The 12,584-nt window shown below is 51.5% G+C and overlaps 1 protein-coding gene across 1 annotated transcript in view; it reads left to right on the top strand.

Moving 5' to 3' along the window:
• Positions 1-1,228: 1,228 nt before the first annotated feature.
• The window catches only part of JPT2 (Jupiter microtubule associated homolog 2), a 30,150-nt gene continuing 18,794 nt past the window's right edge, over positions 1,229-12,584 (top strand). The window contains exon 1 of the mRNA XM_038763497.1: positions 1,229-1,372. Within this exon, the coding sequence (XP_038619425.1) occupies positions 1,329-1,372 (44 nt within the window). The 5' untranslated portion in view covers positions 1,229-1,328. The remainder of the gene's footprint in view (positions 1,373-12,584) is intronic.

Below are 12,584 nucleotides of genomic sequence, written 5' to 3'. Positions count from 1 at the left end.
CAAGAAATACGATTGAATGAACAGTGCTTCACACATAGCGCTTAACAAACACTATCATTATTATCATTACAGTGCCTGGCACATAGTAAGTGATTAACAAAAACCCAAATTATCATTATTGTTTAATTATTATTATTATTACCATTGTTGTTCTCTTGCACTCTCCCAAGCTCTTAGCACAGTGCCTGGCCCCTAGTAAATACCAAAATTATTACTATTATTTCATTCTTGTTCTTGTTGTTGTTCTATTGCACTCTCCCAAGCTCTTAGTCCATACAGTGCCTGGCCCCTAGTAAATACCAAAATTGTTATAATTATGTCATTCTTGTTCTTGTTGTTTTCTTGCACTCTCCCAAGCTCTTAGTATAGTGTCTGGCCCCTAGTAAATACCAAAATTATCATTATTATTTCATTCTTGTTCTTGTTCTCTTGCACTCTCCCAAGCTCTTTTGTAATAATAATAATAATAATAAATAAATAATGGCATTTATTAAGCGCTTAGTATGTGCAAAGCACTGTTCTAAGCGATGGGGAGGTTACAAGGTAATCAGGTTGTCCCACGGGGGGCTCACAGTATTAATCCCCATTTTCCAGATGAGGGAACTGAGGTCCAGGGAAGTGAAGTGACTTGCCCAAAGTCACACAGCTGACAGTTGGGGGAGCGGGATTTGAACCCGTGACCTCTGGCTCCAAAGCCCGGTTTCTTTCCACTGAGCCACGCTGCTTCTCTGCAGTACAGTGCCTGGCCCCTAGTAAATACCAAAATTATTATTATTATTGTTTCACTGTTGTTGTTCTAGTGAGCTCTCCCAAACACTCAGTACGTTGCTCGGCGCTCAGTAAGCTCTCGCTAGCCGGCTGCGGCCGGGGCCCTTTAAATCCGGCGGCCGGAAGGGCGGGCACGAGGACGGGGGGCGGGGCTTCCTAGGTCCCGCCCCCTCCGGGCGCCCGCCAATGGGCGGGCCGGGTGCCGTGATGGGCGTTTCTCTGGTCCAATGGGACGAAGGCGAGCCGTGGCGCGCTTTGAAGCTTCCCTCCGGGTTTCGGAGGGGCGGGGCCCCTAGGGGGCGCGGCCCGGGTGGGCGGGCTCTCCGGGGCTTTCTGGGCGCTGATTGGCGGAGGGGCGCTGACGGGCGTTCCGGGCGTCCAATGGGCGGGCGGCGGGGGGCCGGGCTACCTGCGGAGGGCGCGGGCGAGCTCAGTCCCTCCTGGGAGGGGAAGGGGGTAGTGGGGGTGTCTCGTGCTCCTCGATCAATCAATCAATCATCAATCTATTGGTGATCCAATTGATCCAATCCTCGGTGCTTTCATCGGCGACAGCGGACACCATGTTCCAGGGGCCCGACGGCGAGGCCGCCAAGCCCAGCTCCAGGTGCCTGCCAGGGGAAGGGGGGTGGGGGGGGTCGTCGGGGAGGGAAGGGGGGTGGGAGGGCTTGAGGGGTCTCCTGGGAGACGAGGGGGAGGGTCTTTTAGGAGGGGAGGGGGTGGGGAGAGGGAAGGGGGTCGCCTGGAGGAGAAGGGGGTGGGTAGGAGGAGGTGGGGGTCTCCTGGGATGGGAGAGGGGTGGGAGAGGGGTGGGGGGTGTCCTGGGAGGGGAGGGGGATGGGAGGGGGGAGAGGGGTCTTTTGGGAGGGGAAGGAGGAGGGGGAGGGTCTTTTGGGAGGGGAGGGGGTTGGGAGAGGGGCGGGGGGCTGCCTGGGAGGAGAAGGGGGGGTTGGGAGGAAGGTGGGGGGGTCGCCTGGGATGGGAGGGGGGTGGGATGGGGGTCGCCTGGGATGGGAGGGGATGAGAAGGAAGTGAGGGGTCGCTGGGGATGGGAGGTGGGTGAGGGGTCGCTTGGGAGGAGAAGGGGAGGGAGATGGGGGTTGGGAGGAGGGTGGGGGGGTCCCCTGGGTTGGGAGGGGGATGAGAGGTGGGTGAGGGGGCGTCTGGGAGGGGAAGGGGATGAGTAGGGGGTCTCCTTGGAGGGGAGGGGGAAGGGAGGGGGGAGAGGGGTCGCCTGGAAGGAGAAGGGGATGAGTGGGGGGGTCGCCTGGGAGGGGAAGGGGGATGGGAGGGGGGAGAGGGGTCGCCTGGGAGGGGAAAGGGATGAGTGAGGGGTCGCCTGGGAGGGGAGGGGGATGGGCGGGGGGGAGAGGGATCGTTGGGAGGGGAGGGGGAGGAGAAGGGAGTGAGGGGTCGCTTGGGAGGGGAGGGGGAGGAGGGGGAGGTCCGGGTTGCATCTAGGGAGGGAGTGGGGGGCGGGAGGTGCCCACAGTGGGGGTGTAGGGGAGCCTGGGGTGAGAGGCGAATTGTGCGGGGGGCCGGAGGGGGGCTGGGTTCATATTGTGCTTTTCCAAGCGCCTACTGTAGTGCTCCGCGCCGAGGAGCCCCTCAGTACCCACAATGGATCGATTGAGGGATGGAGAGGGTGGGGAGGGGGCTGGGTGGAGATAGATGGGCCTCACCTACTCTTGTGTCGTTCTCTTCCAAGCGCTCAGTACGGTGCTCTGCCCACTCTGTGAGCTCCCTGTGGGCGGGGATTGTTACTCTTTATTGCCGTATCGTACTTTCTCTAGCGCTTAGTACAGTACTCTGCACACAGTAAGTGCTCAATAAGTACGAATAAGCGCTCAATAAATGCTATCCATTGGGAGGGGCAGCCCCCGGGGAGAGAAGGTTGACGAGCCAGTCTGGATGGGAGCAGGGGGTGAATCCAAGAGGGAAAAGTTGGAAGCAGTGTTGCCTAGTGGGAAGAGCCCAGACCTGGGTTCAAATCCTGGCTTCGCCACCCGTCTGCTCTGTGATCTTGGGCAAGTCGCTTGTGTCCAACCCGGTTATCCCTCCCTCTTCTAGACTGTGTGCCCGTTTTTGGGTAGGGACCGTCTTATGTTGCCGACTTGTACTTCCCAAGCGCGTAGTACAGCGCTCTGCACACAGTAAGCGCTCAATAAATACGATTGAATGAATGAATTGTATCTACCCCAGCGCTTAGAACGGTGATGGACACGTAGTAAGCACTGAACAAATGCTTTCATCATTTATTCCCCTGGGCCTCACTGACCTCGTTTTTAGTACTAATAATAATGGTATTTGTTAAGCGCTTACTATATGCCAGGCACTATACTAACCGATTAAGATTGTTAGCCCTGTGTGGGACGGGGGCCGTGTCCGGCCCAGTTAACCGCTACCTACCCCAGTGCTTGGCACATAGTGAGCACTTAATGAATACCTGGAATAAAAAATTCGGGGGCAATCCTGTTGAGTGATCGCTCTAGACTGAAAGCTAACTGTGGCAGGGAGTGTCTGTTCCATTGTTGTATTGTCCTCTCCCAAGTGCTTAGTACAGCGCCCTGCACACTGTAAGCGCTCAATAAGTGTGATCGACTGGCCAAGGGGAGACAAACTTGCGGTGGGCACTTCCCGGGGTGGCAGGGCTTTGATTCGTGGCTGGATTTGGAGCCTCTCCTTGGCTTTGTCCCCTCTTCCCTTTGTCCCCCGGCCTCTCGGTTACTGTATTGGGTACCTCCTGGCCAAAGATGCCTAAGGCGCTGCAGAACGGGGTCCCCTGGTCTTGCGTGCCCACCGCGACCCTGTTACCTTTAAGGGCAGAATCGTGGGGTTTGTTTGTTTTCTTTTTTAGCTTCGCCTGTGCCAGTCCTTTGTGCCATCCGCTTCCGTCTGGGCCGGTTTTCTTTTGTCGTCCAATCGAGCCTTGCCCAGGAGCGAGGGCAACGTTCAATTAAACTCCAGAGAGGCCAGGGACGGCCACGGGCCTGATGAGGACTCGCACCCACACCCGGCCCTGGCACTGACTCACGGGGGAGACCCGAACGCCTCCCGCTTTTCCGGAGGGCAAGGTGGGAGGTAGAATTTTCCACCCACTGCCATGACGCGAACGAAAACTTGGCTGGAACTTGTCAGGGGAAGGATGGCTCTAGGGAAGCGTGAAGCTTTATTGCTCTGTTGTACCGTCTCGAGCGTTTAGTACAGTGCTCCGACACCCAGTAAGGCTCAATAATTAATGAATGAATGAGCTGTCTTGACTCCCCCCAACCCAACCCTCCCTCCTTCTGGGGTTTTCTTCTCTGGCCTCCCCCTCTTCCCAGGGAAGGAAAGCCTCTGGTGGTCGTAGTAGTAATATTTATTAAGCATTTACTATCTGCAAAGCACTGTCATCAATAGGATGTACAGTCAATAGACTGTAAGTCCTCATTGGATAGAGACTGGATCTGATCTGTTTAGCTTCTATCTACCCCAGTGCCTAGGACACTGCTCAACGCATAACAATTTATTTATCTATTTATTTATTTATTACTCTATTTTATTTGTACATATTTATTCTATTTATTTTATTTTGTTAATACATTTTGTTTTGTTCTCTGTCTCCCCCTTCTAGACTGTGAGCTCATTGTTGGGTAGGGACCGTCTCTATATGTTGCCAACTTGTACTTCCCAAGGGCTTAGTACAGTGCTGTGCACACAGTAAGCACTCAATAAATATGATTGAATGAATGAATGAATAGGATTTATTGAACATTTACGTTGTGCAGAGGACTGGAATCAATAGGATTAATTGAGCGCTTTGTGCAGAGCACTGGAATTGATAGGATTTATTGAGCGCTTTGTGCAGAGCACGGAATTGATAGGATTTATTGAGCGCTTTGTGCAGAGCACTGGAATTGATAGGATTTATTGAGCGCTTTGTGCAGAGCACTGGAATCGAAAGGATTTATTGAGCGCTCACCTTGTGGAGCACTGGAATTAATAGTGTTTACTTAACAGTTTGTTTAGAGCACTGGAATTAATAGTATTTATTGAGACCTCTATTCAGAACACTGGAATCGACAGGATTTATTGAGTTCTTTGTGCAGAGCACTGTACTGAGCACGTGGATAGACTTAGTCAACATGATCCCTGCCCTCAAGAAGCTTACAATCTAGCGGCTGTACTAAGCGCTCAGAAGCAGCGTGGCCTGGTGGAAAGAATATGGGTTTGGGAGTCGGGGACCTGGGTTCTAATCCCTGCTCTGCCGCTTGTCTGCTGTGTGTGACCTCGGGCGAGTCACTTAGCTTCTCTGTGCCTGGCTTTTGTCATCTGTAAAAAGGAGATTAAATTCCTGTAAGCTTCTTGTGGGCAGGGAACGTGTCTGCCAACTCTGTCATGCCATACTCTCCCGAGTGCTTAGTACAGTGCTCTGCACTCAGTGAGTACCATTGATTGGTTGAATCTCCCCCCTAGACTGGGACCTCCCTGTGGGAATGGAGACTGACTTGATTCTCTTATATCATCTCCAGCACTTAGTACAGCACTTGGCACATAGTAAGCGTTCAATACCATTATTATGACCTAGCTCCTTGTGGACGTATTTATTTATTTAGGGGGTGAGGGAGCAGAGAGATTTGAAGTGCTCACTATGTGTCAAACACTGTTGTAAGCACCGGGGTAGATTCAATTTCATTAGGATGGACCGAGTCGCTGTCCCACAGGAGTCTCACAACCTAAGTAGGAGGGAGAACAGGAGAATTTCGGCACAGGAAAGTGAAACGATTTGCCCAAGGTCACACGGGACTGGGATTAAAACTCAGCACCTCCGACTTGGCGGCCCGGGCTCTTTCCCCTAGGCCTCGCTGCCTCTCTAGGGACCTGTTGCTTCCAGGATGGAGCTGAGGCAATAGCCACCCTTCCCACGCAACAATTTTTATTCCTGTCCTCAGCATGTATTTAGATGTTTATTTTGTCATCGGGGAAGTAGTGCAAATTAGTGGAAAGAACAAGAGGCTGGGAGTCAGGAGACCTGGTTTCTAGTCCCAGCTTGTGCTGTGTGTGACCTTGGGCAAATCGCTTAATCTCTCAGTCGCCTCATCCGAATTAATCCTAGCACTGTGTGTGCAGAGCACTGTACTAAGCATTAGAGAGAGTTAGTAGACTGTGTTCCTTGCCCATTCATTTATTGTTGTTTTTATTGAGCGCTTACTGTGAGCAGAGCACCGTACTAAGCACTTGGGAAAGTACAATACAACAGTAAACAGTGACATTCCTTGCCCACAACACAAGAGGCAGGGAGACAGACATCAATACAAATAAGAGAAGCAGTGTGGCTCAGTTGAAAAGAGCACAAGCTTTGGAATCAGAGGTCATGGGTTCAAATCCAGGCTCTGCCAATTGTCAGCTGTGTGACTTTGGGCAAGTCACTTCACTTCTCTGGGCCTCAGTACCCTCATTTGTAAAATAGGGATTTAGACTGTGGGCCCCCCATGGGACAACCTGATCACCTTGTAACCTCCCCAGTTCTTTGCACATAGTAAGCGCGTAATAAATGCCATTATTATTATTATTATTATTAAGTCACTTAACTTCTCTGTGCCTCAGTTACCTCATCTGTACAATGGGGATGAAGACAGTGAGCCCCCCGTCGGACAACCTGATCACCGTGTAACCTCCCCAGCGCTTAGAACAGTGCTTTGCACATAGTAAGCACGTAATAAATGCCATACATAAATAAATAAATAAAATGACAGATATGGAGATAAGTGTTCTGGGGCTGGGAAGGGGGAAGAGCAAAGGGAGCAAGTCAGGGCGACGCAGAAGGGAGGAGGAGATGAGGAAAAGTGGGGTTTAGTCTGGGAAGGCCTCTTGGAGGAGATGGGCTCAGTAAGGCTTTGAAGTGGGGAGAGTCATTGTCAGTCACCTATTCCCTCCACCCCTTCTCTCAGTAAGGGCTGGGTAAAGACCATCGATGGATTTCTGAAAGTAGGATGTCTGCAAGCAGACTATTTTGCAGAACTGGCATTGCAAGCTAGTGGAAGAGCACAGGCGTCTCGAAGACAATGCCAGGGTCTGTCTGTCTGGGCAGAGCTTCCCTAAGGGCCGGGCAGCTCTGCTCAGTGACTCTTCTTTGATGTTTCGGAGAGGAGAGGAGAGGCCCGGGCCTCGCGCAGATGTCTCCAGGAAGCTGGGAACTTTTTCTCACCCTGGGAATGTGGTCTGCGTGGCACTGTCGTGCCCTTCTTCCCTTTTCACGACCTCTAAAATCGCCCCAGTGTGGAAGATCTGAAAAAGCAGTCCGTCATCGTCTTCTTTTTAGGACCGACGGAAGGACAAAGAGGTGGTTCCTCCCCATTTTGTTGCTTTCCCCCGATGGCCTGGTTTTCCAAGGTCTCACAACCCTAGGATGAATTTCTGGGGTTGCGTTCCCCTCCACAGCCATTCTTCTGGTGGTTTGGAGGCCCTCCCTCTCTCCCTCCCTGCCTCCCACCATCAGCGACGTCCTCAACCTGCATGTCGGGAGCCGGATCTTGGGTGTGGACATCCCATTTCTGGCCTTCCTCCTCAAATCCGACAGACAGTGACTCTCCCCCCACTTCAAAGCCTTATTGAGGGCGCATCTCCTCCAAGAGGCCTTCCCTGACTAAGCCCTCCTTTTCTTGCTCCCTTTGCTCTTCCCCCCTCCCAGCCCCGTAGCGTGGCTCAGTGGAAAGAGCGCAGACTTGGGAGTCAGAGGTCGTGGGTTCTAATCCCGGCTCCTCCGCTTGTCAGCTGGGTGACTTTGGGCAAGTCATTTCACTGTTCTGTGCCTCAGTGACCTCATCTGGAAAATGGGGATGAAGACTGGGAGCCCCACGTGGGACAACCTGATTACCTTGTACCCTGCCTCATTGTTTAGAACAGTGCTTGGCACATAGTAAGCGGAACAAATGCCATTATTATTATTTTTCCACTCCCTTCTGTGTCGCCCTGACTCTCTCCCTTCATTTATCCCTGCCCCCAGTCCCATAGCACCTACGTCCCTATCTGTCGTTTTGTACTGATGTCTGTCTCCCCCTCTACACATTGAGCTCATTGTGGACAGGGAGTGTGTCTGTTTATCGTCATTTTGTCCTCTCCCAAGCACTTAGTACAGTGCTCTGCACACAGTAAGCGCTCAACAGATCCGATTGAATGAATGACTCCCCCAAGCGCTTAGGCCAATGCTCTGCACAGAGTCAGACACCTACTCCTGATGAGGATGCTGGTCTGGATGCCCAGGGGCGAATCCCCAAGGCGTGGCCCCCATTTAATGGAGATCATCCATGCAGGAATCCGGGAATGCAGGAATGCCACACATGGTGCCCGGTTGTGGAAGCAGACATGGGGGGTGTCTTGTCAGTTACCTTTTTGGCCACATCTATGGGCTAATGAAAGACCAGAGAGGCTTTTCAACCCACAAGATCTTAAAGAGGACCCCTCCAGTCATTCAGTCATACTTCTTGAGTGCTTCCTGTGTGCAGAGTCCTGTAGTACACGCTTGTGAGAGTACAAGAGAGCGAGCACATTCCCGGCCCTCAGTGAGCTTACAGTCTAGGGGAGGAGACAGACATGAATAGAAATAAATAAATGACAGATCTGGACATAAGGGCTGTGGGGCTGGGACGGGATGAATAAAGGGAGCAAGTCAGGGCAACGCAGAAGGGAGTGGGAGAAGAGGAAAGGAGGGCTCAGACAGGGAAGGCCTCTTGGAGGAGATGGGCCTTCAGTAAGGCTTTGCAGGACGGGGAGAGTCATCATCTGTGGGATATGAGAGGGAGGGCGTTCCGGGATGGGGGCGAGAGGCGGGCAAGACGCCTGGACGAGGGCTGGGATAAGGGGGTGCTGGGAGCCTCCTGGATCAGGTTGGGTTCAATCCGGTTCCGGGTGGCGTCGATGGGCCGGGAGATTGGCCGGAAACGGTCACTTGTTCAAGAGTGCACACCAGGCTCCCAGAGAGGTGTGGGGGCCCGACTCTTTCTCCCTTCTCTCGTGATTTATTCCATAAGGTCCCCCGCACCCCCCCCCCCCAGACTCCATATCCCCTTGATTTTTTTCACGAATACCGTGATCCCTTTGTCTCTTACGGACACTCAAGCTGCTCGAAGGGGACCCGGAGTGTAAGAAGCCGAACGCTCCAGAACTCCGAGCCGGAAAACGCACATTTGTAAAAGATTAAGTCCTGGCCTCCTTCCATCCAGCAGGGCCGCTCTGGGGAGGAGCCGAGTCCGGCTTCGGGCCAAGGAAATGAACCTCCTTCCCCCAATCTTCTGGCCCAGAAAGTCTGACTTCAAGGGGCTGAAGTGTCAGTTGGATTCTCCCAAGTGCTCGATTCAGTGCTGGGCATGTGATAATGATTATTGTGATACTTTGGCACTTACTATCTACCAATCAAACAATTTGTGTGGGGCTTACTATGTATAGAGAACTAAACGCTTGGGAGAGTCCAGTACTGTAGAATAAGCAGATATAAGCGCTGGGTCCGATTCACTATAGATGATTCCTGTCCCACAAGGAGATCCGGTCTTAAATAGGAGGAAGAGCTCATTGTGAGCAGGGAATATGTGTTTATTGTGGTATTGGACTCTCCCAAGCGCTTAGCGCAGTGCTCTGCACTGTGAGCTCGTCGTGAGCAGGGAATGTCTGTTTCTTGTTCTATTGTGCTCTCCCAAGCGCTTAATACAGTGCTCTGCACACAGCATTTGATACGATTGAATGAATGAAGTAAACGCTCAATAAATATGACTGAATGAACAGGGATCGAGTCCCCATTTAACTGAGGAGGAAACTGCAACCCGGTGAAGTGACTTGCCCAAGGTCACCCAACAGGCAAGTGGCGATATGGGATTAAGGACCCAGGCCCAGAGCCTTTCCACTAGGCCACCGTTCAATACATGCTGTCAATCCAGGGATTGATGTTCCTTTGCTTTCTTTGGTGTTTTCGTAATCTCTCCCCCTCTCTCCACAGACTGATTTTACACGCTAGGCGCTGCTCATAATGTGCAAATGTGCAGTCGATTTTTCTGTAACGCATTAACGTAGCGTTTCCCCCACACGCTTAGGAAAATAGAGGGCGTTTCTTCCGACAACATAATAAGAATAATTATAGTACTTCTAAAGCACTTAAATACGATTGATTGATTACTAGGTGCCGAGCATTGTTCTAAGCACTGGGGTAGATACAGGTTAATCAGGTTGGATCCAATCCCTGCCCCACATGGGGCTCACGGTCTTAATCCCCACTTTACAGATGAGGGAACTGAGGCCCAGTGAAGTGACTTGCCCAAAGTCACCCAGCAGACAAGAGGCGGAGCAGGGATTAGAACCCAGGTCCTTCTGACTCCCAGGCTCGGGCTGTAACCACTAAGCCACTCTGCTTCCCAATATGCGCGTAAGCGGTCAGAATGCAGTCCGGTGTCCGTCAAATTTCCCGGGCTCCCGGAGTTTTTCTGGAAGTGGGAGAATCCGTTCTCCACGGGATTGGAGAACTGATTGTAATTTATTTTTTTTCTCCCTCCTAGACGGTGCCGTTCTAGGTAAATGAATCGGATCGGGAATTCTATCGGATCGGGGATTTTTTTCTTTGTTTGAAAGCCCGGGGCGGGGTGGAGGGAGGCAGGGGGTGGGTCTCTTTGACATGGCTCTTTCTTGCCTCCTAATTGGAGGAGGGTTTCCTGCAGGAGAGATGACATTTGAGTCCCTTTGAGAAGGGGAAGGAGTCTCCGTTAGGAGAGGTGAAGTGACAGGAGGAGGACCGTGGAGAGAGAATTCCCAGCCGATTGGGATAAAGGCAAGGAGTCGGGGAACGTCGGAAAGGCGTTAGAGGGGAGCCCAGGGAGCCTTTTCGGGGTGGGAGGATAATGGTTTAGGTGGTGAGTGGCAACTACGATTCCAGCTCAGACATTGTAGACTCTTTTGGGAAGAAACAGAGTGTGGTGGGCCCTTTGTACAGAGGTTTTGAGTGCTTACAGTGTGCAGAGCACTGTACTTAGCGCTTGGACGAGTACCGTATAACAAACGGACACATTCCCTGCCCACAATGAGCTTACAGTCTAGAGGGGGAGAAAGACATTACTAGAAATAAACAGTGAGCTTACAGTCTAGAGGGGGAGAAAGACATTAATAGAAATAAAGCCTCTTGGGGGAGATGAGATTTTAATAAGGCTTTGAAGGCGGGGAGAGTCACGATCCGTCGGTTAGGAAGGCTGTGAGACTGTACACCTAAACCCCATTCCTCCATAGCATATGTTCTTATTACACTGTTTGGCTAGAACAGGATGGGAGAATTACGGAACATTCTTCTCTCAGCATGAGCATTGTCTCCCCCTCCACACTGTCAGCTCCTTGGGGGCAAGGATCGCGTCTACAACTCTGTTCTTATTGGACTCTCCCAAGCTCTTAGTACACTGCCAGTACGGTACATATTTTTAAGGGTATCTGATGAGCGCTCACTACGTGCCAGGCACTGTCAGGAGGTCATGGGTTCATCATCATCATCAATCGTATTTATTGAGCGCTTACTATGTGCAGAGCACTGTACTAAGCGCTTGGGAAGTACAAATTGGCAACATATAGAGACAGTCCCTACCCAACAGTGGGCTCACAGTCTAAAAGGGGGCCACATGTCTACTGTAGGTCCTTGGGCAAGTGACTTCTCTTCTCTGGGCCTCAGTTCCCTCATCTGTAAAATGGGGATTAAGACCGAAAGCCCCACATGGGAAGTAGACTGCGTCCAACCTGATGATTACTTATCTACCCCAAGTGCTCATTCTGCTGCATGGGGTTGGGGCACGGGCCTGGGAGTCACGAGGTTTGCTGCCATTTGTCTGCTGCATGGGGTTGGAGCACGGGCCTGGGAGTCATCATCTTCATCAATCAATCAATCGTATTTATTGAGCGCTTACTATGTGCAGAGCACTGTACTAAGCGCTTGGGAAGTACAAATTGGCAACACATAGAGACAGTCCCTACCCAAAAGTGGGCTCACAGTCTAAAAGGGGGAGACAGAGAACAGAACCAAACATACCAACAAAATAAAATAAATAGGATAGAAATGTACAAGTAAAATAAATAAATAAATAAATAAATAGAGTAATAAATATGTACAACCATATATACATATATACAGGTGCTGTGGGGAAGGGAAGGAGGTAAGATGGGGGGATGGAGAGGGGGACGAGGGGGAGAGGAAGGAAGGGGCTCAGTCTGGGAAGGCCTCCTGGAGGAGGTGAGCTCTCAGCAGGGCCTTGAAGGGAGGAATAGAGCTAGTTTGGCGGAGGGGCAGAGGGAGGGCATTCCAGGCCCTCATTATTGATGATGATGATCTTCATCATCATCAATCGTATTTATTGAGCGCTTACTGTGTGCAGAGCACTGCACTAAGCGCTTGGGAAGTACAAGTTGGCAACATCTAGAGACAGTCCCTCCCCAGCAGTAGGCTCACAGTCTAAAAGGAGTCACAAGGTTTGCTGCCATTTGTCTGCTGCATGGGGTTAGGGCACGGGCCTGGGAGTCATCATCATCATAATCAATAGTATTTATTGAGCGCTTACTGTGTGCAGAGCACTGCACTAAGCGCTTGGGAAGTACAAGTTGGCAACATATAGAGACGTTCCCTACCCAACAGTAGGCTCACAGTCTAAAAGGAGTCACAAAGTTTGCTGCCATTTGTCTGCTGCATGGGGTTGGGGCACGGGCCTGGGAGTCATCGTCATCATCATCAATCGTATTTATTGAGCGCTTACTGTGTGCAGAGCACTGCACTAAGCGCTTGGGAAGTACAAGTTGGCAACATCTAGAGACAGTCCCTACCCAATGGT

Source organism: Tachyglossus aculeatus, chromosome 21 (assembly GCF_015852505.1).
Source record: "Tachyglossus aculeatus isolate mTacAcu1 chromosome 21, mTacAcu1.pri, whole genome shotgun sequence".
In the NCBI taxonomy this organism is placed as follows: Eukaryota; Metazoa; Chordata; class Mammalia; order Monotremata; family Tachyglossidae; genus Tachyglossus; species Tachyglossus aculeatus.
This window is presented reverse-complemented; position numbering and strand designations above follow the sequence as displayed.